The following is a 21,595-nucleotide window of genomic DNA, read 5'->3' on the forward strand; positions in this document are numbered from 1 at the left end:
ATATATATATATACATACATATACACATACATATATATATATATATATATATATATATATATATATATATATATATACTACACTACCAAGTTAAACTTGTGTCAAGCTTCAACCAATGGGAGAGAAGTAAATTGTTTCATACTGGGGCGGGGCTTAAGGATTCAGGAACTATAATAATTGTATTTGTGTTACTTTCAGGCAGATCTTGCCTTTCAGTTTATCTTAATTCCTTCACAGAGTTTCTGAATATCTGTTTTACTGCTGAGGGTTTTCAAAAAATAGCATAGAAAGTTTATTATTGTTGTCTCTGCCTGAAAGTATTTGTGAGGTTAATTCGGTACTAATGGCTAACCCTGTAAAGCACTGTTTCCATGGTGATCAGTTCCCACTGGGGGTCAGGACATCAGAAAAACAAAGTTAGATACATCAGGGACATGCAGTGTGTTTACCTGGTGCACTCTCCCCCATTAACACTCTGACATCACCTTGCCACACACAAAACTTTAGTCAGCCTCTGTTCATTAGTTCCCATGATGCAACACTAACCTAGCAACCAGACCTGTGGCTAACTCCCCTGCTGCTTCCACGCTCTCATTGGATAGGTTCCCGGGGGTCATGGCCCAGCGCTGCCCTCCCTGCCGACCAGCCATCTGTCTTGGAGACTCCGCCTTGAAGCAAGCAGAACCCACCAGGAGCAGCTGCCGACACCAACGGAGGTGGTTAACCAGAGCCAGGACACGGCGGGAGGCAGCTTTAGCGGAGCCGCTTTTAGCTCGCTTGGAGCTGAAGCAGGCAGTCGCATCCTGTTCAGAGCGGACAGTCGAGCAGTGACTTTGATCTCTGAGATAATCTCATAGGTGTCAGCTTCTGAGATGCCGAGTTCAGTGCAAATATGACAGTAATATCACTGCTACTCTGTGGAAATTACATGATGAAGATAAAAATATGCAGCTATGAATGTTCACAAAAACAAGAAAGCTGAAAAAGCTGCAGCAGAGCCGCATAGTTAAATAAATCCACAGGGAATGCAACTGTGCTAAGGTTAGGCCTCAAGCTCAGTGTACAAATGATGGCTTAGACAAAAGTAAGAAGACATCTATTCAATTCAGCTTTATTTATATAGCACCAAATTAGAACAACAGTCAATTCAAGCTGCTTTGTAAGGTAAAGAATCTACAACAGAAGTAAGAAAACAGTCAAACAACATCCGAACCTCAAACATACATGTGAGCTATTTAGCCTCAGTAACGTGTCTAAACTAAACTTTTGAAATGATCATTTTAGGCATTTATTTCTTTTTGAATATTATGGATATTATTATTTCAAATATTGTTTAATATTATGGCAGTTTTTTCTTAAAACTTTTGCCTGTCAGAACAACCTGGACTACATATGACCTAATCTACAAAAACAGAACTAATAACGGACATTGAAATATAATAAAACTCAACAATTTGTAATTAGAAACATTGCTAGAAGACAGAAAACTCTAATGATTCATTATTGAACACCTGAAAACTGTATTCATTTCTCCATTTTTTGTTTTTTTTTTCCTCTGCAGGAAGGGCTTTCATATTTCAGGTGCTTTTATATTTCACGCCAATAAAGAAAACTCGGGCTGACAGAAAGGACAGTTTGACAGTTTATTCAAGCTGCAGTTTAAGAGCGAAGACACTCAAACTCTGAAGAGAATACAGAGCAGTTCACTGTGCTGAATATTCATGATTATAGCAGTACACGTGGCTTCTAAAGCTACTATTTGTTAAAGGTTACATGTCAGCAAATAAACCAATAACTGAGGTAGAGACACTTAAGAAAAATGTGAACAGTTCACCTTCAGAAGACAGAAGCCTATTGTTCATTCAAGGCTCCCTATTCACTGTTATCTGGGAGATAAGCACAGAGTTATTGTGTGCCCATAAATGTATAAACCTGACAGAAAAATGTTAAAGAAAACAAAGTGGTGCTTGTTCTGTTGCAATATCAACACTGATTATGCACAGATATCAAACACACACACAAGACATGCATGTATGTGTTTGTGTACCGTTTTGACTTTGATTAAATAAGTCATCAAGTAACTTCTTCTTCTTCTTTAGAAGTATTTGAAACTTGCTGAAATCCTCTAATCTTCTCTATGTCTTACATGAACTTTCGGTCATACTGGTAATGCCCACAATGTCCCAGAAACCAGTCCCAGTAACATCTAGTTAGGACCTGGTAATATACTCTGAATTACCCTGTAGTTGTTACTGTTAACCCCAGAACCTTTAACTACCTGCAATACAACAAAAGTTGCATTGTATGTAGTTAAGAAAAGTTACTTCCAGTAGATCTGTAAAGTCATCTACTTCCATAGATGACCCTAAACATTATAACTGTGTTATTAATGTAGTTATGAACTGCATGTGCTAAGACTAAGTGTTGAATATAATGTTTGTTTCTTCCATTTGCATGCTAATAATGTTACCGTGCTGATTTAAAGTCTTCCTAGGGAAGCACGTTGGCGTGACAGCCATGATATTGTTAACAATATTCTCTCCTTCTTCCTAAAAGATACTGTAAATCCACTGGGTCTACTTAAGTCAGTCTTAACAACCATCCTCAGTGACACCTGGAACCTTTTGAAGGATCTCAAGTTCCTTATGAGTAACCTTTAAAAGTCTGCCTCATTTACTGTGCATACCTAAAACTGCCATGGATCTGTACTTCCTAAAAGCTTATGTGCCGTCTGAAACTCCAAGAAGGTTTAAATTACACCTGTGTAACCACACCACAACACAAACTAAGAACTCTTTCATAGAAAACCACCTAAATCACCCTAAAAGTAGCAGCAAATGCTTTACATCTCTGCTAACTGTAATTCACAATAAGTCAGACCTCTCTAGTGCCTTTAACAACTTTAAGAGACAGATTTCAGTTGCGTCTGGCTGACTTTCAGAACCCGCTCTTCCAGCAATCTTTAGTATTCATATGTGAAATATCTGGAAGGTCACTGAGACTTCAGCACAAAGCCGATATTCTCTGTGACCTCAGGTATGTAGTTGTTGTTGAGCTTTGCTTCTCCTATGAAAACAGTTGAAACCAGGACTATAGAACCTCTATGCAACTATGTGCACATCTGTAACGTTGACCCTTAAAAGCACTTCAGCAATAACTTTTTTATTATTGATAAATGTACCTGTGACACTGGGACTTTTTATTACATTTTGAGTTAACACTGAGACATTTGAGTGATTCACTGAAGCTCCTCTGAAGGATTTTAATACACACATGAGCCCTGCAACCTTTAAGCAACTCCTACTGACAGCGTAAATTATATCAGGAACATTTTTCCCCCACAAACTGCTATTTTAAGTCTCTAAAACATTCTTCATACTTTAGCATTAAGGCCAGATTTATAATTCTCTCAGTGACCTAAACCTTTACACCCCCCTCCCAAAATAAATCACAAAGACCCCTAAAATCTTTAAAATGATGCCTAAAACTCGTGCTGTGTTTTCAGTGACGACCAAAACCTTTTTAGTTACTTCTCAAACATCTTAAACCACAGCTGGAACCTTTTTAAGTAACCCTAAAACTTCCCAACGACCCCTGAAATCTATACAAAGAGGTCTGGCGGTTCCAAATTTGGCACAAAAGTACTGGTTCAGTCAACATGGTGGGAGCACATATGCACAAAGAGGCAGTATCTATATCTCACTACAACACCGGCAAAATAATCCAATCATGGACACAGTGTGCATGTGCTGCAGCTCTCAGCATCCTTGCTGTTGTACATCAGTCGAATGCTGGCCCAGCTCCGATTTACAGCTACTGCCAAACACAAACACACACTCAGAAACACACACACACATAAACACACACCTTCTTGTGTAGTGTACAGCGGCCACCCCAGATAAGCTCAAATAAACAACAGACCTGGAAAAATAAATCCGCACCCCCCTCTCCCTCCCTTACTCCCTCCCTGGGGACAAGAGAGGGCATCCAACGAATGCTGCCTGTTACTATAAAGCTTCTTGACATCGCATCACAAACACACACACACGCACACACACACACAAAACACACTCTGCGATACAAACAAGAAACAGAATGGGAGGTATAGTTCCACAGGGAGGGATCACCTCTTCTATCGCTCCACACACTCCTTTTATCTACCGGCTAATGAGGAGCAGATATATACACACACAAACACGCACACATTTAGAAACCGACAAACACACACACGCACACGGATATGCACTCAAGAAGCTACATGAATACACACACCTCCTCAGGACCATGGTTTCATCAGTGAGTGTCCCACTTCTAAACTATGGACCGCTGCTTACATCATTATGTACTCCTCTGGATCTGCCTGTGTGTGCATGTGCACGTGTGTGTGTGCACGTGTGCTGTGCATATGTGCTCTGTACATGTGCGCGTGGTGTTCATCGCAGAAAGGCTTTGAACGTGCAGTCTCTTTCCTCAGTATGGAGTGCTGCAACACTACATGCTTTAATGAGTGTGCACATGTAGAGAAAGTAAAGTTGTGTGTTTGTGGATACAACAGCATCTCTATGATTAGCCAGTAAGTGGGTTTTTTGCAAAGTAAGCAGTTGCTAAAACAGTAAATGAGCTGCCGTTGCGTACGCCGACACTACAAATACACAATGATCTGTGTAAAAACTTTTTTCCCCCTCCTGAAGGATTGTCGTAGCCTCCCCACTAATCCACCGAGCCATCTTAATGAATTCTTAATGTCTTAAACCCTAAACAAGCCTCCTCTTATTAATCCCACCACAGCACCATAAAACCTCAGAACACGAGTTCTGGAACATCCTCCATGATTCAATGACTTACGTCCTAAAACCTCTATTTAACAGTATGGATGCACTCTATATGGACACAGCTTCCATGACTGAAAAGTGCAGCCAGTGCAATTTTGCATCCTGCACTCTGTTTCATGGCCAGCAGGGGACCAATGCTGTCATTAAAACAATACATCGGCTTGTATATAAAACTATCACAAAAAGGCCGTACTGTTGATAGTTCCTGATTAGTTTATGTCTTCAATAGCCATTTTTAAGTCTAAATTAATGCAGCACGAATGCATGTATGATGGATATTTTCTAGTTTATTATTATGTAAATAATCAGGATAACATTCATCTCTTTAAAAATATCCCTGCACAGCTTGGGAATTAATAATTTCACATTGGTTGAAAAGTTAGATACAACATTTCATTGGACTATATTTAACAATGGTACCCTTTTTTGGTATTTTACAGGGTTTTGTGATATGCAGAAGGGACTTACATCACTTTCTCTCCTGTTATGGGTGAAATGTAAACCTCTCAGAGGATGATGTTAAAGGGTACTGGGATTATAGTGCTTCTGTCAAGGGAAATTCCAGAGTTTCCAACATTACGAGAACAGAGAGTAGAGAGCACTGTTTAACAGGAACAGGACACAGCTCATGGCACCTCAGTGACCCTTAGAAACTCCCGAGTGATCCAAGAAGTCCAATGACTGAACCTTGAAGCCTCTTTAATGGGTCATGGACATCCTAAATGACTCCTAAAACGCCTCTAGTGAGCACTTGAATCTAAAACTTTAACATGGAGTCACCATGATCCCTCCAGCCCCTCAACCTCTGAGCCTTAATCAAAACATCCTGCCACCTCCTCAAGAAACCCACCCAAACCTCCAAGAAACCTGTAGAACGGTCTCTTAAACTTTATGTACTTGTTTTTTTTAATTGTGGCAATTTTCTTTACGGTATAATTTTTTACTTTTACTTTAATCCTACAGTCAGTTTCAAAATAGTGATCCTAGTTCCCCGTTTTTATATTCACAAAGAGCTTAAACTGAAGAGTTTATTTTTGCTGCTGAACACTGAGTACTGATGCAAATCTCTGGACCTTTGGACATAAAGACTTCACAAGTTTGAGAAGAAACTAAAAATAATGTGCATTTCCAGAGACTACTGTTCTGTCCTGGGAGTTTCTGACAGACTTGTGGAGGACTGTTGGCCCCCTCATCATTACCCACTGGAGAGATGATGGAGGAGGAAGAATGAGGAGGAGGAGGAGGTGGTGGGTAGAAAAGAAGGGAATGAAGATCCCTGAGAGCAGAGGCCTCTTGTAGGAGGGCAGGAGGAGGGAGGGGGAGACAAATGGAGGCGATAAGCTTCACTAAGGCGAACACATGAACTCTTCTACTCACCTCCATTTCTTTAAATCAAAATATTTTATCAATTTTACATTAAGTATACTTTTCTTGAATCTTTTTTTTCCCCTTTCTTCTTTTTGCCAAATCACATTTAGTCACTCTGTGATTGCTTTTAAAGCTGTTTTAGAATGAAAATCCATTAAATCCATTCAGTACACAGAAGAATACGCAAAACAAAATGACAGGTAATATCAGCGTTTTTTGTTCACATTAAAGATTTGTTAAGACTTTCAAAGGTGTAAACGCTGTTTGCAAAACATGCTTCATAAATAAATAATAAAGTACAGACTAGTAAGCAGTGCTACACCAATGCTGACAGCAAATACTGTATGTTGTGTAACGCTGTGAGGACTCGGTCTTTGCATTTTCATTTATTCTGCATTCGGTGTTTTGCTAATTAGTTTTCCAATTTCTTCTGTCTGTTTTATCATTTACGGTAAAGCACTTAATGTCAACGCCAAACGAAATCATCACTTGTTTTTCTCACATTTAAAAACGCTTATTTACTTACAGTATCAGCGCTGCAGGAGCACACAGTTTAGGTTTATCAAAGTTGGATTTGGTGTAAGATGCACAAATCGTCCACAGAGGTTTACAAGACTGTGTTGTCCTTTTTACCCTTTTATCAGAGTGACTTTAAAGTGTCATCTGATCTAAGATGCACTCTGCAACCAGTTAACAGTTGCAAACAGCCAAACGTCAAGATCTGACTTTTATTATCTGGTTTTAAGTCATTTCTGTGTGTGTTCACTCACAAAAAATGGAAGAGGACACAGCAACAGTTTGCAAACACTTCTGCAGATTACTCACCAATCTGTTCAGGTTTGCATATATTACTGGAATTGAAATAATAAACGAAGCTTGAGCAGAAGTCTGACTTTGGCATGTTTAACTCGGCTAAACACGCTGGTGCACACCGCGTGTCGGTGCTTTGTGCCCACATCCCATGAAGAGATTCCCATATTTGTATAGAAATGATCTCTCCCCGTGAGCTCAGACTGATCTAACGCATAACACGTGTGTTAACAGAAGTGGAGCGGAGCAGCTGAAGTCACCCTGCATACTGAACATTTTCTGTGTTTTCACTGTTTTATCTGGAAATCAAACTGGTGGCTGATTAAGAGCCAAGATAGAAAACCTCGCTAACATTCGCTCTCTCTCTCGTGTGTGAGTGTGTGTTGTGCAGCGATTACTACAGCTCTCAGACTGATGCAATCAGCAGCTAAAGAGGTTGAGAGAGAGAAAGAGAGAGTGTGTGTGTGTGTGTGTGTGTGTGTGTGTGTGTGTGTGTGTGTGTGTGTGTGTGTGTGTACCCAAATACAGAATGTTTGCATGTGGTTTCATCTAGAGAGATGAATGCACCACACACACACTTCATAAATCACTTTTTATCCGGCAATATCAGTGTCAGGCAGCAGATTCCTCTCTCTCTCCGTCTCGCTCTCACTTTGTACTTTTCTTCCCAGCTTTTTTTTAATGCCTTTCTTTCCTTTATCTCCACCTTTTTATCTCTTACCTCCGCTCTCTCTCTCGCTCTCCACTTCTCACCACAAACACACACATCCATTCAAATCCCACAAACTGCACCCTCTTCCCTTCCCCTCTGCTGTTCACTCAGTTTGCTTTTTCTCCTCTTTCCATTCGTCCATCACACATAGGAAGTGGGTGCATTAGCAGAGCAAAGACGGCCTGATGGAATTAACGTCCATTATCTGACCATTTACAGGATGGAGAGCGGGATTAAAGAGGAAGAGGAGGACTGAAATGATTGAGATCTCACCACATCGGGCGGTGTTTCTGCTCTCAGCTCTGCAGAACAAACCACAGTCTGTTTGAAAGCATGTTTGTGTTGTCTGTGGGGCCGTTTGGTCACAGCAGGCAAGAGGCAGGGCAAGTGTGATAGGATGAGGTACTTGCTTACTTATTGCTTGTGGTGATAACGAGTCTAAAATTATTTTTATCATTGTCCTGCAACGCTTTTAAAAGACTTCAGGCAGTATTCTGTCAAGTTTGCCTCTTGGTGCTTTTGGGGTTTTTTTTTAACTTTTTTTCAATTGCCATTTACATGCTCATCGAGAAAAATCAATGATGTTTAAAGTAATTCAACTACATTAAAAAAAGAGCTCTGTATGTGTTTTAAATCAGATAAGCAGAGAAACCAAGAGATAGATGTTTTTTTCTTTTTCCAATTTGATGACAAATGGAAAAAAATGCAGATAAAAACAGTGAAACGTACTGAGCGTGTATAAAGCAACTGTTGCCTCATGGTGATTTATACTGCAAGGTAAAGACCCTAAAATAATACAGAGGAAACCCAAACAACACCCTATGAGCAAGCATTTGGCAACAGTGGGAAGGAAAACCCCCCTTTTAACAGGAAGAAACCTCCAGCAGAACCAGGCTCAGGGAGGAGCAGCCATCTGTCGTAACCGGTTGGGGAGAGAGAAGGAAGATGTTTATGTCAAATACAGCCAGAGATTAATAATAACTAATAATTAAATGTGAATAAACAAATACAGTTAAAAAGGTGAGTGAAGGTACATCATGGTAATCAGAGTAAAGCTACTGCAGATTGAGGGTCACCTGGTCCAGCCCTAACTATATGCTTTATCAAAAAGGAAAGTTTAAAGCCTAATCTTAAAAGCAGAGATTGTGTCTGTTTCCCAAATCCAAACTGGGAGCTGGTTCCACAGAAGAGGCTGAAGGCTCTGCCTCCCAAGTTCAGTGAACTGTTACTGACCCATGTTTACTGTGCTTTATCAAAGACATACTTGAACATGATGTGTCACCGGTGACTTCTGGGATGTTAGAGGTTAACACTCTGGTGCAGAATGACCACAGCTCACAGGGAACAGATGGTCTACTGTGAGCCCAGTCCTGGATGAACAGTGTCATATGTCATGAGTATCCAGTTTATATGCGGATTAAGTCCAGATTATATTACTATATGTGGATAATCCATCTACAAAGACAAGAGGAAAAGGAACCAAGATGCATTAAGGACAGGCTGCAATCCCTCAGAGCCATCGTGGCCATGCGTGATGTAAGAGCCACTCTTTACTATGTGCTGTGGAGCGATGCTTCTATGCAGAATCCATGTTTGAATTCAACTAGTTCCATATAGACAGAGGATATGTTTGATGTTTCTGTAATCTGCTATAAGAGCAATGTATTTGTATAAGCACAAGAGACAGTTAACTAACAAGGGTAAAAGAACTGTAATCAAATGATACAAAACGCTGAAAAGAAAACATGTTTGAGAGCAGACAGTCGTTTCCTCCAGCTTTCCATCAATCTGTCTGAAGCACTTGAGATCAGCAATCAGCCACACAGCTGACTGATCGATAGAGTCTGCAGGAAAACAGAAGGACACATCAAAACAGCCTGCTAAGGACACAGAACAAAGTGTACGGCCCGGCACCAATGCTCAGTCACTTCCTAAAAAACATAATCTGGAAAACACGTGCTACGTGCTGCCAGTTGGTCTAATTATTGCCTAATTATCTATTTAATGTTGAACCTTAATTACGTCCAGCTGCATATGATATACAGAGTCTGCGTTTTGAATCTGTGGTGCGCTAATTCCCACAGACAAAAATCGCTGGAATTTTGAACGGAGATTTGCTGGACAAAGCCGAGCGAGGGGATGATCTACTCACAGATGGAAAGATAAGAAAAAAAGAAGGATTTTGTTCAAATAAATGATCAGTATGGAGCTCGGCTTATCGTAGCAACGGAGGCTGAAGTTTTAGAATCGGGCTGAGAGAAACAGAGCGAGAGTAAAGTGTATCTGTAGTGGTGTGTTAATCCTCTGTAATCTGTTGGCCTCTCTGCTAGAGCAGCGCACACACTCAGACACACTTCCTCAGGAAAATACCTGCAGCTAAAACATGTTTGACCATCAAAGTGGAAGATTGTACAACACCATCATCCCCTCGCACACTGCAACTCACACACAACATCGCCCTGACCTCATTCCTCTGTGTACGAGCAGATACAGAGCCACTTACACACTCTCCTGCTCTCTATCGCTATCTCTCTCTCACACACACACACACACACACACACACACACACACACACACACACACACACACACACACACACTGGGTGGCAGTAGCCTGTAGGCGTGCAAGCAGCTGTGAATAATTGTGTTTACAGATGGTATATGTACGACCTGTGGGTGGAGAGAGAGAAAGAGCCAGAGTTGGTCTTCTCGCCCTCACAAAAGCAGACGGGGATGGCATTTAAACTGAACCTCACTCCCCCCCCTCCTCTCTCTCTCCCCCCGCTTTTTATTCCTTGCCAGTTTCAAACATTTCACCTGAGTTAGCTTAATTGGCACAAGTGTTAACGAGGCATTGAGAGCCCGAGCAGAACAATGAACGGTGACATAAGTTTAAAAAAAAGATGGTGGTGTGTTTAAATGTGTGACTAATGAATAATTTGGGTCTATAAAATGAAGCACTTTATTTATACCTGAGGGAAACTGGGCTTTAAACACTAAAAACCAACAGTTACTGTGTATCATGATCTCAGTGAAATATAGGACTGAAGCACGGAGCAAAAATCAGATGGGAATTAGATTCTCAGCAGCAAAGATGTGTAATCATTTCTCAGGAAAGCCTCAGAATGCTGTTATTCTATTTAATCTTTTGGCATTTTTTTTACTTCATATGGATAAACAAGTTTTTTTTCCTTGAATCTTTCTATTTTTTAATGCATGGATTGGTTTATGTTATTGAACCTAAATGAGATTTTTCCAATACACAGTAGAAACACAGGGCTGTGGATAGTAAATGTGCATAATTTTATGTAATTGACTTGTTTTATGGCCATACTAAAGTAGCTGCACCCAAAATACAGTATTGTACAGAGCTAATGAGAATGATCACCCCCAGCCTGCAGGTGAAGTCAGAATCAGCTCATCCAAACATGAAGTCACTTTTTCCATCCTCCTTTACTTTTTCTGCTCACCATTTATCGCTTTGGCCTGCATCTGACCGGTAATTTGTCCTTCGGCATGTATCAAACACGGCGAAGTGCGGTGCTCTAATAGGTGCAGGAGGAATGATCAGTATCAAGGTAGCGCCTTAACTAACTGCTTCAAGAGTTGATGTTTGGATGGACCACTGTGATCCCACCCATTGGATTATGCATAAAGCCAATGAGCATGAGTTCCATATTGAACATGCATAGCTTGGGTAATCCTCAATTCTGGGACATGGAATTATCAAAATTTTTAAATGGACTAATTGTTTTATTAAATATGATCCGAAATGAGGAAAAGTAAAGACAAGAAAGTATCTAATAAGGTCAGGGCCGAGGACTCATACACCCCTCAAACTGGTCTATGGACTGGAAGTCTTTTTGCAAACACAGATACCATCCCCTGATGGCCACGGCACAGAAATTGCCTTCATTTTTCAGACCTGAAAGTTACAACACATTACACCAACTACTGTCAAGTCATGCACTTACCTGAATTTGCTGTGGAGGACTGTGACTGACGTGAAAGCTGCTGCTATTTCTATAACGCTTGGAAGTTGTAATACTGAATTTAGCAACAGTTTAACACATGCACGGTGCTAAATCTGCAATTTTTAGCTAGCTAACAGTAGAATAACAGCAGGTGTTGATGATACATCCTCCCTCCCTGTCTCCCACACAACTAAGATGTGACCATGCTAGGTAAGTGCTTCACACTCTGGTGGCGCTTTGATGGTTCAGAGTTCTCCGTCACAAAAAGCACTCTGTGTAGTTGCACTTGGTTATGGGAACATACTCGTGCACTAAAAATAATGAGTGTAAGTGTGGAAGTAGATCAGTTGAGACAACATATAAATGCTGCTTCGTTTGTTTCTACCTGTCAGTATTATCAAGTTATTTTTATAGCTCTGTTTAGAGTTTCTATGTCAAAGGTACAAATCTTACAGTCAACACAGTGATGCTGTGGTAATAATGTGGGTCACAATGTGCCAAGTTTACGTTTAGCTGTTAGCATATTACAAGTTAACATAATCCATCCAGCGTTACTTTTCATACCTGATGTTATTTGATTTTGTGATGATGTAATATGCTTACCATTATGTAGAATAGTATGATCCCCTTATTTATCACTTTAAATATTTCATCGTGCTTTACAAGTTACGATAAAAACACTACAGCACATCGTGTTCAGCTGGAGGAACGCTAACATCGTTAGCTTCAGTAAACAGTCTACAGCTAACAGGCTCAGACTGATACACTCACAACCTGTGAGGACTATGAAGATATTCAGAGCTGGTTTTCTGTAAAAGATAAACAAGGGACGACATATATGTATATAGAAAGAAAAATCAACATGCTAACATGATGACAGGTTGACAAAATGCTAACTAGTGAAGTCAGAGCGCAGAATATTGTGTTAGCTATTCCCTGTTAGCCTCCCTCTGCGGATCTATAAATGCAGCTGATAGAGGGTTGGACTCGGTATGATTTACATAATTGGGATGTTAATTCGTTAAGCCGTGGGACTTGATTATGTTGCATATTGATTGTGTTGTGCTGCTGTGAGGTCACACACCTCTTTAACGAAGGTATGCGCAGCGCAGGGAATTGTGGGAATTTGATTAAATATATTCGCTGTTAACATTCCTGCTGACATGCCGCGTTTTGACATACAGGGCAAGCGAGGTGTGTGTAATGAAAACAGTTATAATGTGTGTGAAACCCAGCGTAGTCGTGCGCCTGTGTGTGTGTATATATATATATATATATATATATATATATATATATATATATATATATATATATATATATATATATATATATATATATATATATATATATATATATATATATATATATATATATATGTGTGTGTGTGCAAATGTGCCTCTGCTTCCCTATGGGTTGATGGATGGATGGAGGAGGTGAAAAGAGGAGTAGAGGGAGGGGAAACTCCACCTGGTCTTACCGTTCTCCGGGTGCTCCATCTCGCCAATGCTGCCGTCAGGTGTGGTCCGCTCGTAGTGGTCCTCCGGCAGAGCCAGAGGCCCGATCCGCGGCCCCGATGATGACTTGGAGCTGGGGGTCTCCGACTCCTCCAAGCCGCTGTCGTAATAGCTGTGCTGGGATGCGTCCTGCAGATCCTGCGCCTGATTGGCCGTAGAGAAGGTCACTCGACGGTGGGGCAGCTGTGATTGGATGACATAGGGAAAGCGACAGGGTTAGTTTCGTTTCTGAAACATTTAAGGTGAATCACTTCAAGTTAGTGTTGTTTATCCGTTTGATCTGATGCAGCTTAAATGATTAGAGACATCAAATAGAAGCTGGACTGTAAAAATAACCTTAAAACAGTCATTTGCTCTATTCTCACTTCAGGTTCTACTTTGATTCTGCACCTCACACTTGTCAACTTTCATCTCATCACATTTTAAATCTTTGAATCATCTCTTCTCAGCGATGTTATCTGCAAATGCTTTAGCGTTAAGCTAAACCGGCCTTTTAACAAAGAACAATTGATGAGATTAAAGTGTTTCCAGTTTATTGCACTCAGTAACGTCACATAAATTCAGCAGCCGTAGCCAATAAAGGTTTTAACAGATATGAACTTTTTCATATCTGTCTTTTCTGCTCTGTGCTGCTGTAGGCTGCTCCTAGAGCTGGGCGATATGAGATTTTTTCATATCACGATATGTTTTTTTCATTTCAGGCGATAACGATATCTATCACGATATAAGCCAAATAACTATATTTGTAAGATTTAAATGTGCCGTTGCTCACAAGTAAAATGTGAAATAATCAGCAGCTTGTTTTTATTTAAATATTTATTTCCCATAATAAGTTCAACAGGGTAGATGTACTTAAGGAACATGAGACTTTTTCAGATAAATAAAGGCAAATATTGCAAACTACACAAAAGGCAGCCGCTAAAGCGTTTAAGTTTCAAAATAGAACAAATGAAACAGACTAAATTGTCAATTCCACTTAGAAACAAAATATTAATTCTAAAAATAAATCTTAGTTTGTTTTACAGAAGAACAGACAAAACTGACTAACTTTTGTCAATATCAAATAAACTGAGAACTACAAGGAAATTCTCAATCTCTCCTTGTTGTATAGCTTAGCTTTTCAAACAGCTTTAACAGTTACTTTAGTCTGACAAAAGCCGAATGACGAATTAGCGCTTCCAGTCAGAGACTGAGGCTACGTCCACACGTACACGGGTATTTTTGAAAACTGAGATTTTCCGTTTTTGTTTTAAAAAATAATCCCGTCCACACATAAAGGCAGAAATGAAGGAAAACGCTGCTATGAACATGCCAAAGCAGCAGGTGGCGCTAGATTCCTAACCGTGCAGAAATGTTGGCCAATCAGAAGTCTAGAAGCCTCGGTGGGAAAAAGTAAACAAAGCTGCGGCATAGAAGCAGAACCGAGTCGTATGTGTGGAGGGACAGTAACTGTGTGTATATGTAAGCATTTAAACACTGCAGAGAGTAGAATTAACAGTAACAGTATTGTAGAAATTCATTTCACCGAAACAATAACGTGGCGCACAGTGTGACGCATGCACCAGTTTATTGTATTTCCAGACTTGCTTTCGGCACAATTTACAGTGCACGCTACTCTGTTTTTTGTCAGACTTGAAATAGCCGAAATACCTTCACACTACAGAACTTCTATGGCTCTTCCGTTCGAAAATCTCTCCGGCATTGGAACCATCGTCTGTTTTCTCTTCGGTCACGCTCGGTTGATTTTTCTAGTCGGCACACTCATTTCCTCCATTACCCGCTGGCTGCTTCCCAAACAAACACACGTGCGGCTTGGCACTTGTGCTGTACGTAACAAGTCACGCGACGTGACGCTGCGGCTGTGATTGGTTCGGCTCTGCGCTACTTAGTTTGGATTGGCTGACCTTTTTTTTTATTTTATTATTATTTTTATTTTATTTTTTAAGAGGACAAGAGCGGCGAGGTCTATCGCGATAGCTTAATTTCTCTATCGAGTAAAAGTTATATCGCGATACATATCGTTATCGTTCTATCGCCCAGCTCTAGCTGCTCCAGAAGAAAAAATGTGCTGGTCTGCACCGCGGCAAAGTTCTCAGTTTATTTTTTCTGACAACAATTCAAAAGAAAGTAATTCGCTTTGATTATTGAAATAACAAACTAGCAAGTAATTTCTAGAATGTGCAATAAAATCACCGAATGTATTTCCACCACACAACACTCGGCCTAGACTGTGGATGTTGCTAAAAGGCTACGTTCACATAATTTCTCCACAAAAGCCAAAGTCAGAAGCAATTTCAGACAAGTGCTTTTCCAGTGAATAACTTTGAGATTCTCACAGACCGACTGCTATTAACCCAAACATCTCTGCTTTCACGCTTGGTGAAAATGTGTCCAGTTCTTTTTTGGCCATTGAAGTTAAGGTGGCAGTGCAGTGAATGCAACAAATAAACCGGCTCCTGGAGTCATCTACAGAAAAAGCAGATGGAATAGAGAGATGTACAGGAGCAGGGCACAAACCCGAGTCAACCTCTGAAGAAATATAAAATACTGAAAGAATCAGGATGCTACAAAGAGCTTATTAAAATATAGGCTGCAAGTATACAAGACTGATTATTTAAAATATGTGGGTTACGTTTCATTCCGCACATTATTAAACCTAAATAAAATAAATGGTTTCGTTTGCTTTGTTATGCATTTTCTACTCGCGCGTCCTCAAGTTTCCTTCCACTGACTGGCGTCTGTAATGAGACATCAGTATTAATAAAAGCAGCGGGCTGAACACACACTTAACTGCTCCATTTACTGTGTGTTTTCTGGGGGTGGAAGGTAACTGTCTGACTTGTGCGTTTGATGGTTTTGTAATTAAAATACAATTAGCCTCCCTATAGCGCTGTGGGGACGCTTGCCACCGCTCACACACAAACACACATTGTGCAAATACACCGAGTGCTGCCAAACAAACTGTCCTAATTCAAAAAGGCACACAATGCACGGTCAAACATTTCAATCACACGCATCTGACCAGCCAGGCTGATAAAAAGCAACATCCCTGGCTTGGCACATACTCTGTCACCATGGCAACTGGCCCCTATCAGGACCCTGAACCAGTAAAACCAGCAGATCCGTGCTCATCACGCAGAAACAGTTTTTTTTTTATCTTTATCTCTACTTTTTTAAGCAGCTTTTTTCCCCCTTGCAGATGCTGACAGGTTCACTGCCTTACTTTAGACTGACAAACTGTCCTCCCTTCCAGTTTCAAACCAGTAACCAAGCGGCGATCAGACTGCATCTTAATCCTGCCAATTGCACTTTTAATTTCCGTCTTAGTTGAGAGACTTTAGCTCACCAGCCACTTTCTCTGCTGTTTGAATTCTAAATAGTATGAGTGGCTCCACTACAAGGATTTGAAAATGTGTGTAATTGTTCAGCAGGCAGGTAAAAGCGGCTGAATTAATGTCAGAATGATGGAAAATGTTCAAAACTCAACCCGCAGTGGAGCTGTCCTTTAAACTGTGTGGCCACAGTGTGCTGTCAAGGCATCAAAAGCCCCAGATCCCCGGTGCTTCAGGCGACGGGCTCCTCTCCAGGTAAACACATTCTCAGTAATACTCAGTAATAACCGGACTCGCTGCAGATCTGTACAGTCACACTGGCTGTCTTTTTCCCCCAATATAATCCCTGAAATGGTGGAGCTCAGTGAGTCTGCTATTTGTAAAGCCAGATTCTACCTAAAAATGTCACCATATCCATTTTTGGTTTCTCTGCATCTTCTCAGTCTTATTCACACTGCCACAAGGAAGACTTCCTATGAAATTATTTGATTTTTGGGTTTTTGTGATGGTGGCATGAACCTAGACAATAAAAATAATCTTCTAACCTTATGTTGATGTCACTCTGACTTGAGTAATATAGACTTAAATAGGTCTTGTGAGGTTCTTTTACTCCTATCTGAATTACCAACCGTACCGACATCACTGACAAGACAAAACTTTTCTCTAACCCAGCAGTGCCCAACCCTTGGGCCACGGACCGGTACTGGTCCGCGAGTCGTTTTGTACCGGGCCACGAGAGTTGAGGCTCGGATGTGAAATTGATTGTTTCAGAGTTTTTATTAGTTTTTAGAGTTATTTTTTAATCGTTTTTATCGTTAACTCTGTTTCCCTTGGTCTTCTCCCTTGTGCTATGAATAAATCTTCTTTTTTTGGTACCGGTATTGGTTTTATTTTGTTGTATTTATCCACTACACCTTAAAGGCCGTAAACTGGTCGGACATAAACTGGTCCATGGTGCAAAAAAGGTTGGGGACCGCTGCTTTAACCTATCCCATAGCCCACTTTGGGGGCTGAGCTACATTTCATTAGACTCCAAACACCCTAAAGATTATAACTGGGATGTGTTAGCTATAGAGTAAACTCTTAAAACAACAATAACGTCAGCAAAAGCACTGATGTAATTGATTTCAGCCGAGGATCGTGTATATACAGTAATGTCTTGAGCCACTCATCATGTCTTTATATTTTGCTTCCAAAGAGCCAAACTTTCATGGAAGTCTTCTAAAGTGGTCTTGAGCGGTAGTTCTCCAGGTTTTCTGTCAACCATTTTCAGTCCAATCCATTTTCAGAGGGATTACTTTCTTGTTTTTTTAACGTAACACTCACTGAACACTGAGCTGCGAATCACTCCAGTATAAAAAAAGACAGCTAAGGGATGAACCAGTGCTGTGTCTAAGCAAAAACCTTTTGATGTAGAGGCCAAATCCAGGGTATTTACATGACTCAAAAGAACAGGAACAATTTCTGCACAAACAGCAACATTTTAGATCAGTGTGAAGAATATTTCAGATGAGCAAGTTACAGATAAATACACATCACCAATGTTTCATTCCTGTCTTTTAGTCGGGACTTACTTTACATGGAAATGAGTTTTGTGAAAAACACCTGTTACATCCTGGGACTTGCTGCCTGAAGTGTTGGAGAGACATCACAGTTTTGGAAAATGTTTTTGTGGACTCTGATATAAAGAATACGCGATCTGTCAGGCTGATAGAACTTATTATTTAATTTTTATTTCATAAGTGGTCTTCAGTCATTTTCTTCCCTGTCTCAGCTCCTACCTGAGACCCTGCGGCGTCAAACGGGCATGTCTGAAAAAACTGCAGAACAAAGTCGGGCGTTTTATTACAACTGTTTTCGTCTGTTTGCTGTGTGAATCACATCTACGTGTAAACAGAGGAGAAATGAAGTGGATCAGATCCCTTTCTGCCCGTCACCTCCAGCACACTCGCTTTGTTCCCTTTTTTTGTCCTTTTTGTTTTTTCGCTTGTGTGCTTGTTTGTTTGCCGGAAATAGAAATGCCATCTCAGCAGGTCGCACCATGAGAAAGTGGAGCAGATCAGAGGGGAGGAATCTAAAGACCAACCAACATCCACATCAGCCTCTGCCACAACACCTGCCGCCATCTTGGACCTCCATCCCTTTTGTTTCTCCTGCTGCCCTATTTTCAGTCTACTCTTAACCCTGAGAGGCAGCGGGCCTCCACTGTAGACTGTTGGTGTTCAAAACACAGAATTACTGATTTCCAAGACTTATGAGTTTTTAGGGGAGATTAAGCTTTTTTTGCTGTTGTACAGCCGAACGAGCCACGCATAAAATAATATTCAAGGCAAGAAAGAAGTCTCAGAGGGAGCATCAGCATGGTGGACAACAAGCTCATGAATAATTTGAGCCAAACACACTGAATGAACATTTGCTACAAACAGACTGGACCCACAAAGACCTCAGACTGGCAGTCGAGAGTTAAAATCAATCATCACACTGATCTAGTCGAGAAATCCTCCAAGCTAAGCAAAGTAATGCCTCCCAAATCTTCCTCATTAAAGTTACTGAGAGATGCTGGTCAAAACAGCCCGATGAATTATTTCAGATATATTTATTTACACACCAACAGCATAAAAATAGAAGCACTGATATCAGCAATGCTGATATCAATGGACATAAATGCGGGAATAGGGTCAGAGTCTGTCACATTTCTGTAAAACTTCCAACAGAAAGCCTGAAGTCTAATCTCAGACATCTTTAAGAAATTTTTAAGGCGTTTATTCTGTGATTTTGATGATGACACAAGCCACAGAAGTGATGAAAATTTTGACATGTTAGAGGTTTGCATGAACTGTGTATCAATGTGATTTAGCACCCTAACACGTTAACATAAGAATGACTGATTGAGTCCTGTGAGTAACTTTAAACATCTTCAGACAACTAAAAGATGCAGTCTGCATGAATGATGGTCACTATAACTCCCTTGTATATGCACTTTATCTCTGATGTATTATTATTACTTATATATTGTTGTTGGCACACAGGCCTCCACTAAATGCTGGCATTATTCTGTTTTTTAAATCCTGAAACATATATAAAGGACACGAGTGTGTTCCATGAATGCACTGCAGCAGCAATGAAGGTCAGGAATTAAGAATTCAAGGAAAGATAGCTTATCACAGCCTCTTTCCTCCACAGCAAACTGTTAATGCTGCACTTTGATGGAAGTTTCTAATAATTTGACCACTGAAGACTATTTATTCAATCATCTGCAGGCAAAATGCACGCATGCACTTTTATTTAAAACAAGAGGGCATGATGAACCATTTTTCCTTGAATCCATAATAACTGACCTTCATTACCATTGCAGAGTGCAGCACCACTGAGGCCGTATGCAAGACTTCACTGTCAGGGAAAAAGTAAGAAAAGAAACAAAGAGATGATTGCTTTGATACTTATTCATGGAGATAAAGAGCAAGCAGCATATATTTTTACGTTTCCCATAAAATAATTGTGCAGGGTTTGGGTTGAGGCGTATAAAGAGCAGAAACAGAAATGGAGGAGGCGAAAGAGAAGAGGATGGAGGACAACGAGGAGCGAGGAAAAGGAGCAAGAGGAGGCCAGCTGTGGGTTCAGGCTGATAAGCCTGGGTCTCCTCCTCTTCCTCTCCCTGCTGCTTGTCCTCCTGCAGGAGGTGATAGAGGAAGAGGAGGAGGCACATTCACTGGGCCACATTGTTCAGAGATGATTAAAAACCAATGAGAGGAGGAATGCACGACGCCTCGCTGGCTGTTTGTCAGCCGAGACACGGAGAGGGAGATAACTGAGAGAGAGAGACAGCGTTTGTGTGTGTGTGTGTGTGTGTGTGTGTGTGTGTGTGTGTGCGTGCGTGTGTGTGTGTATGTGAGAGATCCTCATTACCTCCCTCTGTGGGAGATAAGAGTGTGTGAGGTTGCATTGTGCATGCTTATAAAAGTCTGTCCTTATCAAGTATGCATGCACACACACTGTCAAACCAACACACTGACAACACACACTTATTAACGCATACTCGCGGACACACACCCACACACTCGGCCCACAAGAAGAGCGGCTGCCAGCGATAATTCGACACAACTGTGTTGAATCTGAGTGGAGAATGAATGAAGAGTGGAAAAAGAGATGGAGAGAGGGGAGAGAGAGATATGGCTCCGAGCATCAGGGCAGAGAAATGCAGAGAGGCAAAGGTGCATGAATAAAAACATGTAATATGCTGGTGACAAATTAAAGGAAAACCCCGCACCTTTGACTCCCTCTGGCTCTGTTAGGCTTTGGGGATATTTTCCTGGCGTGGTTTGTTTACTCCTCCCCGACAAATCAATGTGATGTTGCTCTGAGTGATCACCTGTGATGCTCCATGATGTGGGAGTCGTGTCTTTTAGGATGATAATGAACAAAGCGATGTAAGTGTGAATGCAAACTAACACGTTTGTTGTGGTCATTTTCCTAAAGAACATTGGCGTCACATTTAGGTCCGTAGGTTTTAGGACGGTGACACATTTCTAGACTTTAAGATTTTCGTCCAAACTACAAGCCTCTGAAATCAGGGAGTGTTTAGAAAAACCGAGACATGTTAACGTGTCGCCGTCCAGAAACGTTTGGACCCAACTGTAACACGGGTACAATGAATGGGTAGAAAAATCTTGATAAACTGGTTCATCTCCTGCATAAAAAGCAGTCTAATAAATTATTGAAAACTGTCTGAATCCATTTCAGGGACTGGCCTAACCCAATAAGACGATATTATATATAGGGCACTACAGGCCTCTATTGACCATCACATTATATGCCTTTTTCATCTGTCCCTAAGCACCCACAAAAATTATATATTTTTGTGGGTGCATATTAAACGTTTGTGGGGTCTGACTGTGGGTCAGACAATAAAGGACATTTGAATATGTTCATTTGGGCTTCAGGGAATAATAATGAGGAACCTGCTGGGCAGCGGTGCCAGGACTGTGTGGAGATATTCTCACAGTTCTCCTTCGCTTGATTGGTTTCTCTGAATCAGTAGTTGTAAATGTGAGCAT

At 40.8% G+C, this 21,595-nt stretch overlaps 1 protein-coding gene across 4 annotated transcripts in view; it reads right to left on the reverse strand.

Annotated features, from left to right (window-relative positions):
- LOC113032114 (protocadherin-1-like) overlaps positions 1-21,595 on the reverse strand; it is a 220,883-nt gene that overhangs the window by 94,376 nt on the left and 104,912 nt on the right. For 3 of the 4 annotated variants that reach the window (XM_026184789.1, XM_026184793.1, XM_026184803.1), the window contains exon 4: positions 13,173-13,392. In XM_026184789.1, the coding sequence (XP_026040574.1) occupies positions 13,173-13,392 (220 nt within the window). Of the gene's footprint in view, positions 1-13,162; positions 13,393-21,595 lie in introns of all 4 variants that reach the window. The other variant, XM_026184811.1, reaches the window with a different exon arrangement.

The sequence above is a fragment of the Astatotilapia calliptera genome, chromosome 2, assembly GCF_900246225.1.
Source record: "Astatotilapia calliptera chromosome 2, fAstCal1.2, whole genome shotgun sequence".
Taxonomy (NCBI): Eukaryota; Metazoa; Chordata; class Actinopteri; order Cichliformes; family Cichlidae; genus Astatotilapia; species Astatotilapia calliptera.